At 39.4% G+C, this 25,544-nt stretch overlaps 1 protein-coding gene across 10 annotated transcripts in view; it reads left to right on the forward strand.

Annotated features, from left to right (window-relative positions):
* Positions 1–25,544, forward strand: part of LOC122561717 (voltage-dependent calcium channel subunit alpha-2/delta-1) — a 661,591-nt gene that overhangs the window by 568,672 nt on the left and 67,375 nt on the right. For 6 of the 10 annotated variants that reach the window (XM_043713767.1, XM_043713764.1, XM_043713761.1 and 3 more), the window contains 2 exons: positions 2,848–2,908; positions 5,589–5,686. In XM_043713767.1, coding sequence (XP_043569702.1) covers positions 2,848–2,908; positions 5,589–5,686 — 159 coding nt within the window. Of the gene's footprint in view, positions 1–2,466; positions 2,479–2,847; positions 2,909–5,588; positions 5,687–25,544 lie in introns of all 10 variants that reach the window. The other 4 variants (XM_043713760.1, XM_043713766.1, XM_043713763.1 and 1 more) reach the window with 1 other exon arrangement.

Consider the following 25,544-nt stretch of genomic DNA (forward strand, 5'->3'; position numbering starts at 1 on the left):
CTCCACCAAGGACATGCAGGTCCTTGGACTCCTCCATCGCCAGACCATAGCAACACGACGGCTGGAGGAAGAGCACCTCATCTTCTGCCTAGGAACCCTCCAACCACAAGGAACGAACTCAGATTTCTCCAGTTTCCTCATTTCCCCTTCCCCCACCTTGTCTCAGTCCCAACCCTTGAACTTAGCACCACCTTCCTAACCTGCAATCTTCTTCCTGAGCTCTCCGCCCCCACCCCCACTCCGGCTTATCACCCTCACCTTAACCTCCTTCCACCTATCGCATTTCGAACGCCCCTCCCCCAAGTCCCTCCTCCCTACCTTTTATCTTAGTCTGCTAGGCACACTTTCCTCATTCCTGAAGAAGGGCTCATGCCCGAATAATCAATTCTCCTGCTCCTTGGATGCTGCCTGACCTGCTGCGCTTTTCCAGCAACACATTTTCAGTGACTTAATTAATATGCCTTAAAGCAGGAGTGGAGGCTGCTGAAAGAAAGGCCACAGTACGTTTTATCGCTGTGGGCTTAACTAAAGCAGATGTGTTCTTCCTCCCAGATCATAAATAAATTCTGATGCAATGTCAGTGTTTTTTGAGTTACATTTTTAGCAAATGACTACAGATGCTGGAATCTACTGAAATCAAGAAATCCTGGCGATCTGAGCAGATCAGACAGCATCTATGGAGAGACAGCAAGCTAATGTTTCGAGTCAAGATGACTTTTCATCAGAGCTGAAGTGAAGTGTGGAGGGAACAGCATTTATGCTGTAGATTGGAGCAGGGGTAGTGATGGGGTTGTGGGTGTAGAGTGCTGATGGAAAAAAGATGTTGATAGTCTGGCAGGAGACACACCATTGTTCTGCTATTCTCACATTTGGATCACTTAATCTGAGTTATCATTGTCATTTCTCCATCAAAACCAAACACCCACTACCCCAACACTCCTTCTCCCCCCACAAATGAGAGGATAAATACTGTCCCCTCCAACTTCACTTCAGCTCTGATGAAGAATCATCTAGACTCAAAATGTTAACTTGCTGTCTCTCCTTTGATGCTGTCTGACCCATTGTGATCTCCAGCGTTTGTTGTTTTTAGTCATGCCATATAGCTCTGTGTGTCATATGTTTTATCCAACTGACAGTCTGCAACCTAGAGTTTGCTTTGTTATCACACCTCAACAGCAACATTTAAATGAACCCTCAGAAATAAAATTAGTTTGAGCTGCAAGTTGGATTTCTCCCTTTCTTCAAATTTAAGGTGCCATTTACTAATTAATGTGATTTAATAGTAGCAATGTAATAATCTCTAGCATATGGCTAAATTTAATTCGCACCAAGTTAACTAAGTTTCCCCATCAGTGTTCTTGATCTGTTTGGGCTCTGCATTTCTATTCGTTAAGAGGACATCCAATCTAACCTCTGGCCTTGACAATTGTTGCTCTGGTCATGCCTGGGAACTAATCTGCTTTGCATTAGTATTTCCTTTATTTTAAATGTAAATGCTGTAGTTGTGAGGGTTGGTTAGCTCGGTAGTCTGGACAGCTGGTTTACAATGTGGAGAAATGACAACAGCATGCGTTCAGTTCCCATGTTGGCTGAGGTTACAACAAAGGCCCCTCGCCTGAGACTTGGTAACCCCTAGGTTAAATTGTTGACTGATGACAGAGCAGCTGTATAGTTTGGTAGGACTATGGCAACTTTACTTGCTAGTATCACACTTACGTCATCAGCAACTATAGAGTTTCAAAATGCATTTATAGAATTTTGTAAGTTCAGAAGAAAGATCAGATGTGATTCGAACAGCAACTCCTTAGGAGATTGTGGATCCATACATTTACTTCTTCACTGTATGGGCCTTAATGCTTGATTGTATACTTGCAAAGAACTAGGTTTTAATTTGATGCATTTATTCTCTAAGCCCATAGAAAATAATATTGACTATTATCTAAGGAAACAAGTTTTCTAAAAATTTGAAATATGAAAATAACAAGATGTAATGATGTGCAACAATAAGGAGAGATGTGCAGCATATGCTCAGCACTTTCTGTTGTTTCCTTTGTATCTCAACCATTCCTTCATTTTATTGAGGAATATTCAGGAAAGATAATGGCCCTTCACTTCTCAAGGGGTTACAAAGCTTCTTGTTATATTTAGTGCTGTGCATGATATTATCTGAGCCCAGGTCCTTATTTATAACCAGACTTGTATTATCTCTGTGTTGACATACATATATTGCTCAGTAAACAGACCTTTAAATGATACAGCTTCTTGAAGGCAGCGTTAATGGTGATCACATACAGTTTTCAGTCTGCAAGCGAGTGTGTCTTTTTCAGACTTCTACTGTGCATTAAGTTTCCCAGTATAGCACAATATTTTTATTCAAGCACTCATTGAATAAAATATTGTTTATAATCCCTTCTACTTGACCCTTTTTCCTGTTCCCTGCTTTCTCTTTCTGATGGATTCTGACAGCCAAACGCAAGGGCAAGTATCTTTTTGTTGGTCAATTTCCTTGTTGTATTGTCTTTAGATTATACTGTAATGCACTAGTGCTCCTATCCCTATCGAATATTCTTCTGTGTTTATTGTATCTGATCTATATCTATTAGCTCATGGTGTCCATTACCATTACATTAATAGCTTTAGCACTTTTTGTTTACACGAATTACTGCCTGCTGCCTGTGTATTTTCTATAATTCGGCACTTTGTGGAAAAAAAAATTAGTTGGTGACTAATTATTTTTGCTATTTTGGTAAGAGAAATTCTGTTCAAACTTTTCCATGTCAAAGGTCTGGCTATCTAAGAGGCACAAACAGACGTAATAATGAACATTTAACAATTGTTTCTTTTCAGACTTAGAATCAATACTGCCCGATAACTTCGACACAACAGGATATGTATTTCTCGCCCCAAGGTAGCTCTGTTTAATGCTTTATTGTAAGAGTGCATGTAAAGCATGACTGTTTGTGGACAGAGGGTCTATGATTTGCTGTGAGTTGCGAGCTTCTGGCACTGGGGAAAAAAGAGCGCTTTGAGAGGTGTCCAGATTGGTGTCAGCTTTGGGAAACCTCTGGATTTTGGACTAGACTTAAAAATGCTGAAGTTGGCCTGCGGTCAAGAGCTTCCTTTTCTGATGTGTTTCTGATCTCACCCATTTCAGCTGTATTCAAGAGGTTTATGTCCTAAGTACATTTCGCACAGGCAATGAGCATTTTCTTAGTCATTCACTGATTTCTCAATGTTCACCGCATTTCCACATTTACTCATTTTGGGCAACAACAATGTCTTGAGGGCCTGGGAACTATTTAAAATATGCCGTGTTTTTGAATATCCTAATTTGAATTACTCCATAAATATTGATTGAACTAAAAATGTTCCCTGAATATTGATTAATTATATTAAGGGCATTTGTTCACAGTATATTTTTAGTCACTGATATACCAAGACAAAGGAGGCTGTTGTTGTTGTGAAATGAAGTCCTAACATCACTGTTAGTTTTATTGAACATTTCAATGAAGTTCACAATCTTAAAAAAAGCACAAGAAAATGCAAACAGGAATAAATAAAAACAAATATAAGGATTTAAAACAGAGAAGTAAATCTAAATTTAAATTCAAGAGCAGTTAATCAGAAAAGAAAGGAGAAGTAAAGCATATCTTTGAAGAATATTCAGGCATAATTTTAAAAAGTGACAGCTGTATGATAGTCTAGAATGCTCATCCACAGTCTGAACTTTGAGAGTACAGGTAAACATTTTTCTGGGCTATTTGCTAAAATTACCACAAAGATGTTTCAGTACTTGGCTAGTTAACACCTGAAACTAAGAAAGGTTACCGTTACAAATGGGACATTCATCACAATGTGACAGAATCAGCAGGGGCTCTTGTGGTGTGATGGTAGTGCTCTTACCTCTGAGTCAGGAGGCTGAGGTTCAAGTCCCACCTGCACCAAAGTTATGTCATAATATCACTGAATTGTTACGATCTGCTTGTACTGCACGCAAAACAAAACTTTTCACTGTACTTAAGTACATGTGACAACAATAAATCAATAAAATCAAAACCGGTTGATGGAAAAAATATCCACAGAATCAGCAGTGTGCATAAAGCCTATAAATGTGACAACTCCACTGCTCTGAAGTAATAAAAACCAAAGGCGTTACAGCAAAATTGAGATTCTTCCACAACAAAACATGCACTAATTTATATATATTTTAGAAATGAATTTGCTTCAAGATACATATTGAATCAATTTTCCCAATTATTGATATTTAAACTGCAGAATTGCTGAAACAAAACATTTAAATTGGCAGCACATGAACCTCTGTAACCAAACAAAAATCTAAATTATGTTCACAAATGCCTTGCATTGAATAATGATACTCTATGGCAGAATTTTTTTTATCACTTAGTTCAAATGTATTCCATTTCTAACTTGCAGTAGAACTGGTCACTAAATCAGGAAGAGCATCATACTATGCAGCAGATGGAATAAAAATGAGTCTGTAAATATGAGAAATGTATATTTGGAAACCCTGCTATTAATTGCTGTTGTTTCATGCTCCAGTTTAACTTCTTTTCATAATTTGGCATAAACAAGAAATAGAATGGATTTTCTTTTGTTGGAATGTACTGTAATACAGTAGCTGGAGTCTTGGCAGATTTTACATATTGGCTTCTGTTGTGGAAATGTGTTCTCTGTTATTCAATGATAGCTGATATGTTAAGTGGAAACTTCACAACTTTTCCCTCACACAAAGCAAATGAATTTTTGGCAGAGATAATTAGGGCTCTTATGTCAGTCAAATGAGTCAGTTTGCTACAAACATGAACCAAAACCACCCAGGTCTTCATCTCAGCTCTGTGTTGAATCAGCTGATCCTATCTCCTGTTTGGCTGTACCAACCAATACATAATATCGAACTAAGAATGGTGAGAATGGGCCAGACCCCAGCTCCAGTCCATTATCAAGTTTCTCCTATTGGAAATGAGTTGCAAAGGGATGAGGGCAGTATTGACCACACTGTTGTACTCTCCATGAATGGTGCATTGACTACCTAGCTTCAATCATGAAGTGACCCCGTGGTTAAGATATTTATTACTGATGCTTGATGACCTGCAATTGAACATAAGTCATTAGGAAAGGAAGGGAACTGAAGTTGGATTGGCGAATGTAAATTTTAATTATAAACACATTTTGTGATAGTCATTGGGTTGACAACAGATTGCATAATCAGATAAAACAGAAAGACAAAGGGAATGACAGCATTTAATGAAAGTAGACATTGTTATAAATTTGAAGGAAGAGAATAGATTTTCTTCTGACCTACTTAAATATGATTCGTTGGCAATTAGGAATTTTCCAAGAATGGTTAACACCTTTCGAATCCAGCCTTGATGGTGTTGTTTGGTAGTCAGTGAAGTTTACGTGCTTTTGCAGGTTGCTGTGCCCTGTGTGCTGTGGTGTGTAGAGCCAAGTCCTCTTCCTGTGTGTTGCTGCCACCATGTGGTTGTACATTTTCTTCTCACAGTGACCGTGTTTGTTTACATATAGGAAGGCTGTTATAGTGTGAATGTGTTAACAATGCCTTTCAGGGAATACTGTAATGGGCTCACTCCTTCAAGCAACAACACATCATTCCTTGAGAACTTTATTAACATTATCGACCGGCAAACTCCAAATTCTCCAGAATGTAAGTATCATTCTCCCTTGTCGTTTTTGATATATATCGTTTCAAATTTTCAAAGTGCTTTTGTGGAAATTGAGAATAAACATTCACTGTAAGGTCACAATGAGTGTAAAAGAGAAAGGGAGAAGATAGTTGATAAAGTAATGGTTAGATAAAACTGAGCCTAGGTTTAGAGCATGTAGAGGAGGGAGAAAGAAGAGAGCCATTGTGTACAATGTCTTTCATTTTCAGACGTGTAAACAGTCCTGGCTGATGATTTCAAGCACAGCAGTATGGCAGTGGATTCCTTTCTTATAGATTTTTGGATTGGAATTGCAGGAACTGACTTAGGCACATTTAGATGACATCTTGCGACTATATTAAAGAATGAACCAACTAATTAAATTCAGAAAGCTGATTGCATGTTGCACTGAACAGACAGATACTCGTCTAACATTAGGCAGGTAATCCTGCCTGCAACTCAAGCATGAAAGAACAATTCATTTTGAATTATGACAGCGCATCAGTTCTGAAGAAATATTCACTCCAAACACCTGCCATACAAGTTTGATTCTACCCCATTAATATATACTTGGAATTCTAAAAAGAAAATGTCCTAGCCTGCAGTGCTAATGTAGCAGAATTGGACATAATGGATCTATCACTCCAGCAGTAGGAGCACAGAGTCAAGTTACCTCCTGGCTCCATAAACTGGACCTGGAGAAACATTGACCGGAGAGATAAATGTTCATCTCAGGGTGATAGAGATCCTTGAGTGGTGGACTGGGCAACATTGATATGAGAGGGGGTGCTGTTGGCTGGACAAGTGAGCTGAACTCAAGAGCAGCCTTCCCGCACTGGCACTGCACTGCAGTTTCATAAGTGAAACCAAAAGCATCCCTCTTGCCTTCACTCATCCACCCTCTTCACTCCCCAAACATTCCACATGCACCATCCTTGCTATCCCCATTACCTCATTGCCACTCTACCTGCCTCCAAACATCGAAAGTCCCTCATGCCAACTCTTAACCCTCAATGCTCATATCTGACATGATCAAACCTCAGGAGCCATATTGATATCATTATGTATCTATTGATGTCATTGCTATGAATAAATACATTCAATACATCAATATACTTTAAACTAATTTCTAATGAAATTGAATATTTGTATTCAACATAGTTTGATACTGTTAACAGTTCTTTGACAACCTGGCAGCTCTAGGGGTTTATACGTGTGTTTGGCACATTCTTGACTTAGTTGTCTACGTCCTGCAATCCCAAGAGGCATAACCACCCACCTCCCCCAGAGCACCTCACATTCTCCTGTCACTCCCTCTTCCAAGTGGCACAGGACCGAATCCAAAAGGTTGCCTCACCTGTACCTGGGCATCTAAAACGTTTCACTGAAACAGATGTAGTATATTATGTGTACTCCAATCGGATTTAAATTGAAACAGCTATCTCCAGGAACCCATGCATGAAGCTCAGGATGTCCAGAAGCATGTCCCTGCAAAATTGGAGGTGTGGGCACTGATTCCAGGGGAATGTCACAGGTTTTATTATGGTGGAAAGGTTACCAGATGTGGTGAAAGTCTTGGCCAATGTTGCTACTCTTTTTAAAGCTCCTCGCAGGAATGACATTCATTAAAGCAATTCTTCACAGCCAGTTGATAGAAAATGAGATGTAAAGTGCCACTTCAGAAAATTAGGCTTTTTTTGAATTTCCTAGAATTGTTGTACCTATATACAAAATATGACAGATGTATCAAGTGAAGGATCATCACTGACTGACTGACTGAATTTTGAATGGAATTTATCAATACACTGATTTTCTGGATGCCTTTCAATCAAGGGAACTGATTTTGTTTATCGGTACAATTCCAGGAACCTCAAAAAATGCATAATTTTCCAGTGTGGTATGTTACATCTCAGCATATTTTCTACCAACTGCTTATGAAAAATTGCTTTAATGAATATCATTCCTGCGAGGAGCATTAGAAAGAGTAGCAACACTGATCGAAGCTTTCCCCATGTCTGAATACCTCAGAAGTTATAATAACCATTGTAGATGGTTATGCTGACTTGCACCAGTAATTTGGTCATCTGGCTATACCCTTTTGCCAAGAAATAGATATGCTTTCACAAAAGCTTGTATGTAAATCTAGCCTTCAGCAGTTAAAATCATGGATTAAGCTGACAGTTGCAAGGAGGAGGGTAAGAAGTCCAAACTTTTCCAGATTGGATTTATTTTTAGACGTTTTGAGAGTAAGCATTGCTAACATGGCTAGTGCTTATTGTCCACCACTAATTGCCCATGGGAAGATAACCCTGGTCTGACCTCTTGGACCCCTGCAGTCTGTGTGATAGACTGTGTGTAGTCTGTCCTTTAAACGTTATGAATCTGGAACTCTCACCCCAAACTGGTGAGGGCAGTCAGTTGATCAGTGTATTCAAAGTTAAGATCATTAGTTGTTTTTTGATATGCAGGGAATTACATGAGATAAAAATTGGGCAGAAAAGTTGAGTTCATGTCATAGTCAGCTTAATGAATTGTGAAGCATCCTTGAAGAGTCGGAAAGCCTACTCTTGCTCATGGTTCTTACATTATGTTAGGAATTCTGGGAATAATGCCCAGCAATAATGAAGAAACTCTAATATATGTCCAACTCAATACAGTGTGTGAATTAGTAGGGCACGTAGAGGTGATAGTGTTTCCAGCACCTCCCACCATTGTCTTTCTAGCGTGTATGGGTTCTGCTGTTAAGGATTTGTTTAAGTGGCTGTATCCAGTGAATCACGTATGCAGAAATAAAGGGACTGGATATTTACAATGATGTTTGGGCTGCCAATCAAGTGGACTGTTTTGTCTTGGATAATGTTAAGCTTCTACCTTGCTTGGGTTATATATTGACTAGATCAAAGTTTGTGAGAAGATTTGTAGCTCGGGTGCTCGTTGCTGTGGTTCTGTTCGCCGAGCTCCCTGGCTGTTCTTTGTTTCGCTTGCCCTATAATGGTAGTGTTGTCCCAGTCAAATTCATGTTGCTTGTCGTCTGCGTGTGTGGCTACTAGGGATAGCTGGTCGTGTCGTTTCGTGGCTAGTTGATGTTTGTGGATGCGGATCGTTAGCTGTCTTCCTGTTTGTCCTATATAGTGTTTGTGCAGTCCTTGCATGGGATTTTGTACACTACTGGGCCAAATGCAGGCAAGTGGGACTAAATTAGTTTGGCAACATGGTCGGTTCTGACGAGTTGGACCAAAGGGTCTGTTTCCATGCTGTATGACTCTAGTGAATTCCACAATTCACAACCTTTTGAGAGAAGTAATTTCTCATCATCTGTGCTAAATCTGTGACACCTTATCCTGAAACTATAGCCTCTCATTCTAGATTGCCTCACATAAAGAAACGTTCTCTCTTCTACTTTGCTATTCCCCTTTAAGGTCTTAGATTTCTCAATTGCATCTCTTTTGTTCTTGTAAGCATGTAATTATAGGCCTAACTGCTCAAACTCTCTTCGTAAGATAAATCCCTCAACTCTGGAATCAGTCTAGTGAACCCCCATGAACTGTTTCCAATGCAACATCCCTCTTCAGGTTAAGGGACCAAAACTGTATGCAGTATTCCATGTGCTGTTTCACTAATGTCTTGTACAATTGCAGCAATATTTCCCTATGTAATAACTTCACAGAGGCTAGAGTTCCATTACCAAGTTACCCTTTGTTTACACTTGGAAATCCTTGACTCTGGCACAGCCTCATCAGAGTCAGCACCCAGAGTGTCAGAACCTCTGACACACTCTTTTTATCAGTCAACTGGGGATACCTGATTGGACCGGATTAGCAGTCCCAATCAGGGAACTCATATTCTATGAGGTCCAGTTGACTGACTTCATTACAATCACTATATTCTACTTTTAACCTTCATTCTTTTACCAATATATGCCAAAATTCCATTTGCTTTCCTTATTACTTGCTATAGCTGCATACTAGGTTTCTGCAATTCAACCATAAGCACACCTAGAACCCTTGGCACCAAAGCAATCAGAGGTTTGTCTCCATTTAGATATTAAGTTGCCTCTCTATTCTTCCAACCAAAGTAAATAATTTCTCACTGATCCACGTTAAACTCTTATCTGCCTAATCTATCCATATCCATTTGTAAACTTTTTACTTATTTACTGCAGTTTACCTTCTCACATATCTTAGTGTCATCTGCAAATTTTGCCCTTTTATCCCTTCATCCAAGTCATTAATATAGATTGTAAATAGTTTTTAGGCTCAAAGACTGAACACTTAGCACCCCACTAGTTACATCTTGCCAACCAGAGAGACCCATTTATCCTGACTCACTGCTTCCTGTTGGTAAATCAATCCTCTGTCCAAGCTAATAACTTACCCCTAAACTCATGGGATCTAACCTTTTATGCAACATCTTATCAAATGCCTCCTGGAAGTCCAGATGCACCAGATTTACAGGGACCCCCCTTATCCAGATTGCTAGTTACATCTTCCAAAAACTCCAGCAAATAAGTCAAACGCAACTTACCCTTCATATAACCCCTGCTGACTTTGCTGGATTGTGTTTTGACTTTCCAAATATTCTGTTATTACTTTCTTAATACTGGTTTCCAACAATTCCCCTGATGACATGTTAAACTAACCAGTTTCTGCCTCTTACCTTTTTGAATAAGAGTGTTATGTTAGCACTTCTCCAATCCACTGGAGCTTTTTCTGCATCAAGGGAATCTTGGAATATTATAATCAAATGATCTACTATCTCTGCTGTCACTTCCTTTAAAACCCTGTTGTATAAATAAAACATCCTGTGTGGTCTGTGATTTCCTGAGACACAGTCTGCACTATGTTCTAAACTGTCATGTCTCTTTCAGTAGTCAATTGAATGAGGCCTAATGTTTACTCTTCCTATTAAAGGTCAGCTCGGTCTGTAATGTTGGATAATAAATGCTACCTAAATCAAATTAAGAGTTTGTGATTATGATGGAACTGCATATAAAACAGCAAGTGAGTTTTAATAAATATTTCATTATGTAGAAAGACTCCAAGTAAGTGTGAGACTTCTTTGTCTGCTTTTAAATAATTTAAATAAATTCTAAGGTAGAACTTGAAGTAGTTTTAAAACTGAGAAATTCTATTAAGATAAATGCCAAATAGCTGAAAACTTGGACTTATTTTAATTGATTCTTCATCTTTGCTTATGATTTGAAATACAGAAAAAGCCATCACATTCATCATGGATGCAGCAATGCGGTTAGTGTATTGTGACCCACTGGAGCAACTGAGAGGGGAAGAGAGAGAGAGAATTCAGTGAGATGCTGAGATATAGGTCTGGGATAAAACAGGAAAAGTAGCAACTCTGCTCCGGAAAAAGAAATACTGAACTGAGTATAACTGACCTCAGGACGATGTTTTATTCCAATCAAACTTGCTCATCATATTTTTCTTTAGTGTGTAATTGAAAACATCACTCACAGTCTGCTACATCACCATTCTTTGAAGTATTGACCTTAATCCGAATATTTTTTCCCTTCTAACCACTGGACTAGGCATTTCATCTGCAGAAGTGAAATTAGCATGAGTGATACATGCCATCACAAATCCATTTCATATCTTCATTGATAACATACAATTGGTACTTCCATATTTTGCTATTAAGAAATATGTTGCTGTTTCTCCCTGTGCTAACAAGTACCCGGTTTCCAAGTAAGGAAACAAATTGGCCACAATGAATAATGGGAACTCAGCTATGGATGACCAAGCTCATGTAACCCAGTGAAAATGTAGCCTTACTTGGTCTTAGTTGCTTTGATCAATGCTGGACAGATCTGGAATAGCCTTAAACAGGCAAACAGACCGCAATAGCAAGTTTCCCCCATGCTGCAACTCACACCGGGAGGTTTGCTGTCATATTATGTCATGTTCTTCTATCTTCATTCATCTAGTGTAGCTTGTATGCAAATCTGTAGCATCCGTCATCTTGTGGTTTTTTTTTTAGTTATGATCAAATTGCTGAAGTGCAGATACTCTTCTGGATGTCACTTTTTTGAGGTTTTGCACTTATAATTTCAAGCACCTCGTCACTTGTCTTTATGGTCCTTGTATGGAACTTTTAGCATAGTTCTTGGCAGCTACATTTCATAGATGTGTTACAGTATCATTCAAAAGATGTAGGATGTAAATTCACAATGAAGTGGCAGTGAGGTAGAAATTGAAAGTAATGCCAAAGCATTGCAAAAACCTTGTAGAACACATACACGAAATTGGGTAAATCAAACCAAACAAGTTGCAAATCGATATAAATAAAATTAACCTAGATTAATACATCTAAGTTTGCAATCAAAAAGGGCTTAGGTGGAAATGAGTGAAATGTAAATTTGAAACTAATATTTGGAAACGTTTGTTGTGGCAAGACTGATTTATGTTGAAAATAATGTTCCTTGCCAGGTGCGTTTTCCAGGTGGAATAGGGGCGTATAAAACACAATGAGGGCACTTTTCTGTTTGCCCCAAACCAGTCCCCATGATATGGTAGGCAAGTTAGCTCTCCTAAATTGACAGCCCATCTGCAACATTTTAATAGATAATTAATAAGCACTTGAGTTTGTACAAAGCCACTTGATCTGAGAGTTACAGACCCCACACAATAATATAGTTGATGTGGACAGAAGGGCAAGAATGAGAAGGTCATTTATTGAGCAACTTAATGGAAAATGTAAGAATGAAAGGGTACGCAGCATTCAGTGGGTGCATCAGGAACACCTACCCAAAACATTTCAGACCTCCATTTTGTTGCTTCCCACCTAGTCTCTGAAAACTGACCCCTCTCTTAGGTCCCATTCACTCCCAGTCCAAAACCCAGATGCACCTGTGCTTGAACACCAGGGCTGGCTTCATTCTTGGACCTACTCAGTGTGAGCAGTGGCCAACACTCAGGAATGCCATTGGCCAGCAGCTCTTGAGGGCAGGTCTTCCTCCCACCAATAGCATGTTACCACCAAGGGGAAGACTTTGTTTAAAAGTCAGTCAGCTTTCATTGGATATTTGAAAGAGGGCCAGTGAGCAATTGCAGCCCACAACCAGGCCACTTCTGTGAAATTCAGCCAGTGATGGGTCGAGATATAGGTGCCTTTTCAGAAAGTGGAAAGGCTTACATTTATATTATGCCTTTCATTATCTCAAGATGTCCCAAAATAATTTACAATCAAGCAGATGCTTTCCTTCAAGAGAGTGTGGTCACAGTTGTAATGTGTGGAATTGTAATGTGAGGAGAGAGTTAACATTTTAGAAGAATGTCTGCTAGTGAGTCAAGTGACCTTTTCATGTTTCTAAATATGCAGTCGGCTTTACATTACTCGTGAAGTAAGTTTCCCAGGCACGAGGAGGTGGGTTTGGCTGCATTCAGTGAATTAAATTCTGTAGAAATGATGTCGGGTCAAGATCCTGACATCTTCCCATCCTCTTCCGGACTCCACTCGGGTAGTGTTGAAGGCTAGTGGGGAACTTATTTATGTGATTTTCCTTAATATTAGGACATGTTTATTTAATGTGAAATTGTTCTCCATTGTGGAGAGGAGCTATATTTCTCCAGCTGACTTCAATACAGCCTGTCCTGATCTGCAGTGTCCAGACTTTACAACATAACATGATTTTACATCAGGGTAAATGAGTAATTCTATGAATGGAGTTTGGAGCCATTTAATCTCCATAAATGAAATTTAAAGTTCTAGGAAGTAAACAAAATAGAATTGATGATATGCAGTGATATTAGTTTTCACATCTGTTTTAAGTCAGTTGTTGATACATGACATATCAGCACATGAAATAGGAGTAGAAGTAGACCATTCAGCCCCTCAAACCTGATCTACCATTTACAATGTCAAACCGTATGCTGGAAATGTAATGGTATACAGGATATCGAGTTCAGAAACTGGCCATTTAGCCCGACCAGTCCATGGTGCATTTATGAGCCTTCTCCTATCTTTCCTTACCTAAATCTATCAGTATAATTGTGTATTTCCATCTCCTCTTGGGAGATTCCCCTTAAATGCATTTATAATATTTGCTTCAGTCACTTGTATGTGGTCGTGAATTTTTATTCTGACCCCACTTTGACTTAAGAATGTTCCTCTGAAATACGTGCTGGATTTCTTGGAAGCTACCTTATACTATAGCTTCTGGTTACAATTTTCTCCACAAGAGAAACTATTCTCTGTATTGTAGCAATACCTTTTGCAATTTTAAGCATCTACATTAGGTTACTGCTCAGTTTGTTTTCAAGGGAAAAGGGACCCAATCTGTTGATCATTTCTTTATAGGTATAACACATTTCTAATATCAGTTTCATAAATCTTCCATATGAACATAAGTTCCACTTTCTGACAATTTAGCAGGTCGACAGCACTTTATGGCTTCAGGGCAGGGCTTCTTGTTGACTTTCTTTGCCCTCTCCCTGTAATTTTCTGTCTAGGGTTTAACGAATAGGCACTTGAGCCTCTGAGGTACAAGAACATGAGCAATTGGAACAGGAGTAGGCCAGTTGGTCCCTCAATCCTGCCCCACCATTTAATAAGCTCATGGCTGAACTGTCCCAGACCTTAAATCCTCTTTCATGGCAGCTTATCATTGCTCTCAACTCACCTATATTACAAAAATCTATCTACTTCCTCTTCCACTCTTTGGGTAGAGAATTCCAAACAGTCACTACCCACTGACAGAGGAAATTCTTTCACATCTCTGTTTTAAAAGGGTGTATCCCTAATCTGTAACTACGTTACCTTGATCAAGACATGCCTACTAGTGGAAACAACATCTCAACATTTACTCTGTCAAACACCATTCAGAATCGTGTATGTTTCAATAAGATCACCCCTTATTATTAAAGAATAATGGCTCAATCTGTTCTTAAAAAATCAGTCCCTTTCTTCCCAGGTAACAGTCTAGTGAATCGCCTTTGTACTACTTCCAATGCCAGAACATCCATTCTTAAATACTGCGAGCAATAGTGTACACAGTACTCCAGATGCAGTCCCACCAAAACTCTATGCAGTTGTAACAAGGCTTCCCAAGTTTTAAATTCTGTCTTCTGTGTGTTAACTAATCCTCTATCCATGCTAATACATGACTCCTAATATCATGCAATAATATTTTATACAACACTATCACATGCCTTCTGCAAAACCTCATCCAGCTCCCCTTTATCTATTCCATTTGTTCAGTCCTCAAAGAACTCGAGCTTAATTGGCAAACAAGATTTTCCCTTCACAAAAACATGTTAACTCTTATTGTGTCAGGCTTTTCTAAATGTCCTACTATTTCTTGTTTAATGATGGATTCTTGTGTTTCCCAAAGACAAATTTTAAGCTAACTGACCTAGAGTCTCCCGTTTTCTGTCTCCCTCCTCCTTGTACACGGGTATCACATCAGCTGCTTCCCAATCCGCTGGAACCCTCCCGGAATACAGTGAGTTCTGGACTAATTTGACCACTGCCTCCACTGTCTCTATGACATAACTGTGACTTCAGGTCATCATGTGATAGAGAATCTGCTCAAAGGTAGAAACAACCTTAGTCTCCTGCAGAGATGTGTGGGGGGCTCTGGGATGCTCTAGTATATAGTGTAAATAAACAGAAGAAATACTTGGAGGTCTGACCTGATCTTATCTGAACAAATTAACCCATACTAGTGGTTAAGGATGTCTGTGTGTTTACTTCTACCACTCGGCAAAACAAATTGAAACCATGGGACCCTTTCAGAATAGCACTGGCTGTAGTTTCCACATGCTGCAATAAATCCATGGAGTAGAAATTAATATGCCCTGAAGTTTTCTTTATTTTTACCTTTGTGTTTTTCTTTAATAAGATTCTGCTCAGGAGTAAGATTGAGGTACCACAGCATGCACAGAGTTTCCACCTCAAGCTTGTTGCTTTGTACGCTGTCGTTTATTTGGCTCGTCTCCGAAAAAATGGAAAAATAATGAAAATCGTAACTCTGTCTTTCTGGTGCATCAGAAAATAGGAGAAAGAGAAGCAGGATGTAAATAATGAGAGTTTATTGTCCTTAGGAGCCATGGTTCACTTTCAAGAAATGTATGAAATCTGTACCCTGTCAGGCTGTGCTGAACCTGTCCTTATGGACTGGCTTTTCTAATAAGACAGTGAGACCCTTGTGTATAAATGCCTCATGCATTTACAAGACATGCATTTCCTCAGGAGTTTTATTTGAAGCAGATAAAAGGAGCATTTCTTCCGCAGCTTGAACACAAATAGCTGCTGATTCATCTTCGTTGTCATGAAATTAAAAATGTATCCACCTCCACTTGGCATTTACTTGTTTAATTATAGTCTGATGCCATGTTTTGCACTGTGCAGTTCAGTTCACATTTCAGTCCTCGTGACACATGCTCCTGAAGCTGAAAGCTTCCGTGCCCGCAATTCACTTCGATAAAGAGCATTTCAGAATTTATTGCTTCAAAAGATATGATTAAGCATTTATTATTGGATCTAATTTGCTTGTGGGTTATTGTGACAGGCTAAATAAATATCACCCATAATAAACTGAAATTCTTCCTGTAAGTCTATCCTGATTTCCTGTCATACTATTACTGTTAAGTTGTTCTATAAAGCTAAAATATCGGTTTTGCTCTCTCTGGTTCAGTCCTCTGGATTTGTTGGATGGTGTTCATCCTTAACATTGAGACCTCTAGGTGGCAGCCTAGAGATCAGTTTTTGGGTCTTGACAGTCTGACGGTGGCACAGATGCTCCAGTCTCTGGAATGGTGGAGATTGGATGTATCCTAATAGACCCCTCCAATGCATTGACCACATGATAATAGCCTGGGAACTTTTTCTGGAATCTTCTGGAAAAGTCAACAACTCTGAATTAAAGTTAGAGACTTCAGAGGGTTCTGACCTACTTACATGAATAGTTACTTGGGAGAAGTCTGAAGGATTAAAACCTGCTCCAACTCCTGGATAACTGTAAAACTGATACCTCACTATGCTGACCTCTGTCTTTCACAACTGACAGCCAAATCAGCCCCCACACCCTGCCTTATCCTGCCAACACCATGGCCTCCCTCCAAAAACACGTGAACACCCAAGGAAACAACCTCTTACATGATACCTGTCCCCTCTTGTCCCAGTACAATTTCCCTTGCTCGCTGATCCATCCATTTACTCACCTGTCAGTCTAACCCTCGCCCAACGACTACTGAAGCCCCTCACCTACCTGTCTGATTACTCCCTCTCTCATCTCTTGCCCCCTTAGCCAAATGGCACACTGCCCATTCAACGATCCATCTACCTCTGTAACTCTTATCCCATTTGACGTACTACACCCTCACCCACCTACCAATGTGCCCTCTTAACTACCCACGTACCACCCTAACCCTTCAAACCCTTCCCTCTTTACCTGCTCATCTACCTGCCTCCCAACCACCTCTCTTAGCTGCTACCATACTCCTCACTCATCCACCAGCATAATCCCTCACCTGTTCAGTTGCTACCTGCACTCACTCACTCACTTTACACCCTAACCCCTCATCCGCCTGCCACTCTTCCTGCATACCTAATTAACACTATGACACACACACACCCATTTGCCATCATACCTTCAAACCCACCTACCGTCCAACCCCTTTTACCCATTTAACTGAAGCCCTACCCCTTCACGAACCTAAGAACTACATTATCACTTCATCCATTTACTTTAGACATCCAATTGCTCTCCTTGTCAAAGACGCTTTGGATCTTTAAACTCTGGAATACGGCAGTTACTGCTGTAAAAACAGGTGTAGTTTGGCCTCCAACACCAAACCTGCATTAGACTGGAACTCTCCACTCTGTGGGCCTCAAGGTTTGAAATGTAGAGCTCTGAGCCAGGGTAAGTAACAAGTAACAGAAGAGCAAAGTGACTGTGGCTTGTTCTCCGCAGAAGGTTCAGCCTGATGTTTCTAAGTTGAAAATACTACTGATTTTCAGTGGGATCATCTTTGTATCTCCACTGCTATAAGATCCCCAATAGTTCTCACACCATTGCAAGTTACCAATTGTCCTTATTGATTCTTATCTGTAACTGCTACTCTAGGAACCTGGAGCAACCCTTGTAATGATGTCAGAGAGCTTCTCCTCACTGGACATAAATAACAGTGTGGGTGGAGTTAAGAAAGTAGAAATAAATAATGGAGAGCTCAGTAGAAGCCTGAATTCTTGGCATGTGAATCCTGGAAGCGTTTAGAGAGTCATGTAGAGTGGACAAGCTAGTATTAAGCTGTCATGAAATAGTCTTTCAAAAATGTAACAGTGAAATGAGAGACTGGTATTTCTCTGAATTCCATGTATTATAGCATGTAGTGTTAATATACAATAAACATTGTTATGAAGAAACCCTAACCTAAAGATAGTTTATGACCTTGCTTTCTCATTGATTAGTGTGTCTTGCAACTCATGGACGTGGTCATAAAACCATACAAAGAAAGAGGCATACCCTGAGGGTCATTTGCCCTCTGCCTTCTCTCTATAATATGAGTCATCAGCGTCTGTGTCTTCCTCTCCTCAGGCCTCCAATGTTATGTGCACCAACCCCATTGATTGTGCCTGTGTGCATGGCTCCCCTTTCACATCTCTTGATCTTCAAGAGTAAATTGAAATGGGTGGGCATTAAGACTGTACGCGATACAGTACAGAAAGGTAGGGAGTAGCCAAAGGAAAAGATGCTGATCTTGTAGTACAGAAAAGCAGTCACAGCTGCATAGGCAAGTAGGTAGAACACAATTGGTCTCCTATACCACCAAGATTTGAAAATTTCTTCCCAGCATTCATGAATCCAGTTCCACCTTCCGTCCCACAACACAGCACATCAAGTTCTGTAAAATGGTTGAATTCCCGCAATCTCCCATTTCACTGGAGTTATGTACTGAGATTTTGTTTCTTAATTCTACCAGAACTCAAGGAGGTTTCTCAATGCTGCCAGACAGTACTCTCCTCAGTTGACTGTGTTGGAATCCTCCCACCCTTTCACCGCTGCCAAATTTGAAGAACCCCTGTCAATGATGCAAAGCCCCAGAAATCTTTGAGTGAGGCATGCTGGAATTTCAAGACCCCTATTTTAATGGAAACCAGATTTCTGCTCCATACATTGTTAAACCACAGGAGTCTCCTCCTACTGCTAATGAACCACAGAAATGTCACACATTTCGTGCCTTTAACACTGTAAAAATGCCCAAAGGAACTTTACAGGAACATTATCAGATTAGATTTGACACAGAGGCACAGAAGGAAATATTAGAACAGCTTGGTCAAAGGGTGCTTTTAAAGTACTTACAGAAATGCCGTATGATTGCTGCAGCACTCCCCGAGGCTGTCAACTTCCATGATATTCCATTATCACAGTCTGTTGGAAGGAGAAAAGGCAAGAAGGTCAAATGGGTTGAGAGAATGGCCTTTAAATGTTGAAAAGGCCACGGAGCCCCTGTATCCAGTCTAGATGAAGTTATTTTCAGGAGTGTGTTGGAGAGTTATACGATATTGCCACTGGGATAAAGAGTAAAGTGATTAAGTTTAGCATCAAAGCTGAAGCTGGGAAATTTTTAATAAGGCTTCCAACAAACTGATTAATTTTAAAATCAATGGGCAGCATCTTGTGGGCTCTGAGGGATGTGGGCAGTGATGAGATTTGTGACAGAATTGGTTGAGAAATCCAAAGAGACTGATCTCGACATCAGGAGCAGCTTTTTCAAGTTTTCATGCTTTTCTCACTAGGCAATGCTGAGGTGCCAATTAAGAGAGATTGTTGCTTGTTAAAAGTCTTGTTAAAGCTACAGCTCTCCTCATTAATATTCAGCTTTCTATCTTACCAAACTAGCCAAATAAATTAGATGTTGAAAAGAGTTGACATGGAAACCAGAGTGTGTACCTGACCAATTTAGCTCACTGCTTCTCTTAAAAAAAACACCTCCATGTTGCCCCCACCCCAAAACCCATGGAATTTTTGTGGTATCCCAGAATTCACTAGACAAATCCTTCCAATGCTGCAGTGCCATTCTACGAGATGGGAATATCCCCACTTTTGAATCTCCATTCTGGAGATTATTTGATGTAATTTAGGAGGGGAAGTGATGGCTTAGTGGTATTATCCCTAGATTGCTAATTCAGAGAGCTATGCAATGTTCTAGGGACCCCGGTTCGAATCCCACAGTGGCACATGTTGGAATTTCAACTCAATAAAAGATATCTGGAATCAAGAGTCTAATGATGACCATGAGTCCATTGTCGATTGTTGGAAAAACCCATCTGGTTCTCTAATGTCCTTTAGGGAAGGAAGCGGCCATCTTTACTTGTTCTGGCCTACATCTGTTGTACTGATAATTAACTTATGTAGTAATTGGATACTCATTCAGATTTAAACTATTGTTATGTTTTAGTCCTCTGACAAGTACTATTATCACTTTTTTTTTAAATGGCATGGATGAATTGGACTAAAGGTTTGTTTCTTCAGTGGGCCAGTTTTGGCACAATAAGACAAACTGCCTTCTGTTCACTACATTAACTTCCATGGGCTGAGAGTCTCCACTGAACTAGAGTCCTCCTGAAGCTTGATTCTGTCCACATTTCCAGTAATGATACAAAAGCAGAGCTGGACTAGCATCAAGAAGGTTCAGGATCATTGCAGAAACTTGACAGCAGAAATGTAGACTGACACTCCAGCGCAGTATCATGCAAGTCAAACCTGGGCATTAGCTTTCGGGTGAAATGTTCAGGTGAGCTTCTATCAAGTGAACTTAAAAGTCCCACGGTGCTCCTTTTGAAGATTGGTTGGGAAGTTGTTACTGTGTCCTGTTCAATAGGTATCCCTCAATCAACATCACAAAGAATGATAATTTTGTCATGATCATGTTGCTGTTTGTGGGAAATTGCTGTATGCAAACTTACTGTCACATCTTTGGTTTATACAAATGAGTACACTTCCAAAGTATTTCATTGGCTGTAAAGCACTTTGGGGTGACCAGAGGTTATGAAAAACACTTAATGAATGCAAGTCTTTCTTTCTTAAAATCAAAGCATGGTAGGAGGGAGACAAAATCAAAAATGAAGGGAACCGAAGCAAACTAGAAATGGACATGAAACAAAACAAATCAAGAATTGAAGGAAATGCCAATCCGTTCGGGAGAAAACTAAATTATAAGAATATAAAATTTAAGAAGTAGTGAAGCCAGTAGAGAACTATAAATACAAAATAGATTAATTAACACAGAAGTGAAAGGAAACACCATTAACAGAGCATACAGGTAGGGAAAGGAGACTGCGTAAATACGAAAAAGAGAGTGATCACAAACCAGGAGAGGTAGGAAGGGGACCAAAAGAGGGTAAGAAGAGAAGACAACCTAAAAGAAACAAGGAAAAAGAAGACACTTTAGAGAGAGGCAGCTAGAAATAGATGAGGGTGAGAAAACAAGGGGGAAAAAAAAGGAACTCAGAATGCAAACATGGAGAAAGTGAGAAAGAAGGGAGGAATCGGAAGAAAGCAGGAAAAAGAAATAGAAAAGGGCAGAGTTGATAGTGACACAGTGGGAGAATACGTGGTTATAAATGACTGGGGTGTGACGTACTGAAAGTGAAAGAAGACAGAAGCACAGTACAAGAATGTACCAGGGAAAGTCAGATATTTCTATAAACAAAAAGGAATTGGAAAGATTTCCAATGTGTCACCCTCATTTTTTTCCCAAATCTGGGCACTCAGCCATTACTGCATAGATACCAGACAAAAAACCAATGTTTTCTTCAATGTTTCTCCAAAGCTCTTTCTACTGCTTGCAGACCTGGACTATCATGTCTGCACTACCTAATGCAAAGGTAGACATCATTGGAAAGCAGTAATTATTCAAAACTTTGAAACTGCTTCAAGAAAGAAAACAAGTGAAAGCATTTTCCTGCATAAATCATAATAAGTTTGCCTCTATTTTGAAATAAATGGTTTGCTGTCCTGTTTGTCCCCAAATATTTTGATGGTTGAATTCCGTTTGAATGCTAAATGATGGAATATGAATACAACTGATTTTGATTGCAATATTTATTCATTAAATTTATTAAAGCAGCGAATCTACTTGGCAGGTTTCAAAATACTATTGTTTTTATTCATGGCTTGCCTAACTAAAGTGATGGAGTTTACCACAAAAAAATGTATGAGGCATTAAGAATCCAGAAGTCGTATTGGCAAGCTTTGGTGACATCAGGACCCTAGGACACAGTTGCAGCCTGTCCTCATCACTTTCAAATGATGCATATACTCTCGGGGAGTCCTTCTTAATTGGAATTTAGATCAATGAAAATTGCACCTAATTGGAATAACAAATCATTGCAGGCACGGGGGAAATGGAAAAAAAAATTAATTTCAGTTGGTAGCAGTGGAAGTATTAATAGTTTAAAAGAACTCAAAATGAATTGAGTTATTGTAGTTTGGGAATTTTATGATGTTTACTCTTGAGGAGGTAGCTGATATTTCCAATCTAGCAACTGCTGCATGTGTGCATTCAAATTTGTTGAAAGGAATTTGGAGCAGAAAATAATTGGATATGGACTTGATAGGAGAGTATCCCCTAAAGAGATAAATGTATTAAAGATTATGGTATGCATAAACGCATTTTGAAAATGTTAATGTTTTGTAAATTTGGTACTATCCTCTTCTAGCAGTTGTTTGTAGTGTAGAACTTGCATCTGTGTTTCAGCCTAATCCACTGGCTATACATATATATATATATATGTATCACATAAATCTTTGAGGGGATGGATGTGCACTCCCACATAATTCAACACGAGTATGGCTATATTCTCCTGCCTCATGGGATTTAAATTGCATTGCAATAACCAGCTTTCCTGCTTTATTTTGTTCCAGTGATACTCGAGTATAAATTAAATAAGAAAGAGAAAGACACAGAGCAACCAGAAAAGAAAGGGAATCGGGGAGAAATAAAATTAAATATTGTTCATTCAGGAAAGGTACAAGCAAAGAAATACTTGGTGACGTGTTGTTTTCATCTTAGTGAGGACCTGCTCAGTAATATAATCCATCAAGCTAGAATCATTCTTCCTGATGCTTGCTGCATTATCTATATCTGCGAAGCCCCTGCAGGCATTAACCTTTTATGTGACTGCCTTCTTCTGTGAACTGGACTGTGATTATGTTGACATCTCCCTGTCTCTCTTGCATACACATGCACACATGAAGGCACAATGCATTAGTAATTGGCACCACACATTTCAGGAAGGCCTCCTAAATTATTCCAAACATTCCTAGGCTGCAGCCTGAACTATCTCTACATGTCCACCTGGTTGAAACCTATGTGACTTAAACCACTTGCTGAAAATAGGCTTAACTTGTTGGCTTAAATTAGGAAGACTTATTCATGACTGTAGAAAAAAATGTAGTGTGTGTCAATTCAACTGTTTGTCTGTAATTACTTGCCAGATGCATTTGGTTTTGAATCGCTTTTGGGAGGTCCTGAAATTATGGAGCGATTGTTCTATTGGCTTTATCGATGGCTGAAACATGTCACGTTATCTCAGTAGTCACTCAATTTGCTGACAGACTCTATTCAATGTTCTGCCTTTCTTCTTCACTGCTCTCAAAGTCTCAAAAATCATGGAGCCCAAGGCATTTGTGTTATTTACTCAGTTCATTCAATAAGCATAAGCTCCTGTTTGTGAATGATCTGCATTGCCTTCTGTAATTTGCAGGATGCACAAAGACAAAGAAACTAACCACAGAATGAGAGAGAGCAGAGGCAGTTATATTTCTCTTGGATTTATTCATATGTGTTGACTTGTTATTCTCATAACTGATTAATCAGAAATTTCATTGACATGCTAGTTGAGAAATTGGCTGGGGTTCTCTTTTAAAGTTTACTGCAAGCTTAACTTTAGATGTCAATATTTGCTTTGGGATTGTTAGAGTTCCATATCAGCAATCTTATAAATAGGGCCCAAGCTCCAGACCGTCAGGTTTGATGATGTTGTAAGGCACATCAAAGCTATCCTGCAAGACAATTGCCAAAGCAATCAGATCAGTTTTTGATGCAAACTTCACAAACTCATGAATGAGTCTGAGATTGTCAATTTTGGTCCTGGGAAAATGCCCATGTATCTCAGTTTACCCTGGAAGGGTAAGTTATTTGAAAGGTTTGGCCAGCAGGTGAATCTAATTGTGTCACGCAGCTACTGTGCAGGAACAGATGAGCGCTGTCCACCACAACAGGATGCTGCTGTCAAACCAAAAAGACGTCCTGCTTGTCCCACAAATGAATAAAGTGGTATATGATAATGCTGGGTGATGCTGATATGATATTAGGGAGGTAGGCCATATATCCCAAAGCCTGGGAGGTATATAAAATAGCATATACCTTCAGCTGTTTGCAACATGCAAGCTGTTGACTGTGCTGGCAAAACTCACAACATAGTAACCAATACTACACATGATTCCACAATTGGGCAACATTTGCCAAGTAATCCTGAGTGTGCCAAGATTTATGCTAACAACAAATTGAGTGCTGTCAGTTGAGCTCATAAGCAAGGTGCACTTTTGGGTGCTAGAAAATACACACATTAATATGTGGGGCCCTGTTTTTTTTTCAGACAGAAAGAAGATATACATACACCAGGCCTATCTCAACTTAACAAGATAGGTGATGGCCATATTCCAGTTAATTCTTCAGGGCAATAACTTGACCAATTGGCATCAACTAGCCTAGATTAAATTTAAACAAAGATTGGCAGTTAACTGTCAGATATTCTCTGACTGGGGCATTCTCCAGGGCAAAGCCTCTTCTCATCAGAGCTCACTTGCCAACCAATCAACATTATTTTCTCACACATTATAAATTGTTATTGCCCTTGACATGGCTATTCTTACAAAAGTCCTGATGAATTCAAGCTGAAAATATTCCATTAAACGTGTTTTTTTATCTGCCAGATTTGAATGCTGTAGAACTGCACTGTGACGCCAAACAAATACAAACCAGTCTTTCGAAGTTAGCTTCCTCAAATAGAAACAGGCAAAGTTTTAAATACATGGTGCATAGAGCCATTTCTTAGATCATGGCTGCATCTGGTGGCAGATATCAGTGAGGACACCTTCAGAAGAGTACAGACGTTTGAGAGGTTAGTTGTTGGTGAGTTCTCCTGGCAGTTGCTTTAATCCCATGGTGTGAAAAGAAATCGCTGTTGAGATAACATAAACATTGATTCTAGTTTTCCAAACTTCTCTGGATTCTGGAAAGGTCCAACCAGGTTGAAAAATAGTAAAAGTAACTCTTCAGGAAAGGAGGGAGACAAAAATGTGCAAGCCAGGCACCAGTTAGCCTAAACTCCTGGGAAAATGCTCGAATCCTTTATTATTGCAGGACACTTAGAAAATATGGACACAGTCAGGCAGAGTTGACATAGTTTTGTGAAAAGGAAACCAGATTTAACCAAATTATTCAGAAGTAGCAAATGACATAGATAATGAGGAACCAGTGGATAAACTGTATTAAGACTTCCAGAATGAATTTGATACAGTATCTCACCAAAGGATGCGAATCAAAATAAGAGCTCATGTTATGGGTTAATATTTTAACATAGATAGAGGTTTTGTGGCCTAATTGGAAGCAGAGGATGGGCATTAACTGGGAAATCAGAAGATTGGAAAGGCTACAAAAACAAACAGAGGATAACAAAGAGAGAAATAAGGAAGGAGAGGATCAAATATGAAGGTAGGCTAGCCAGTAATATTAGAAATGATAGTAAAAGTTTCTTTCAATACATAAGAAACAAACGACAGGCAAGAGTAGACATTGGGCCACTTCAAACTGATGCTGGAAGCCTAATGATGGGAGA

This window comes from Chiloscyllium plagiosum, chromosome 23 (assembly GCF_004010195.1).
Source record: "Chiloscyllium plagiosum isolate BGI_BamShark_2017 chromosome 23, ASM401019v2, whole genome shotgun sequence".
In the NCBI taxonomy this organism is placed as follows: domain Eukaryota; kingdom Metazoa; phylum Chordata; class Chondrichthyes; order Orectolobiformes; family Hemiscylliidae; genus Chiloscyllium; species Chiloscyllium plagiosum.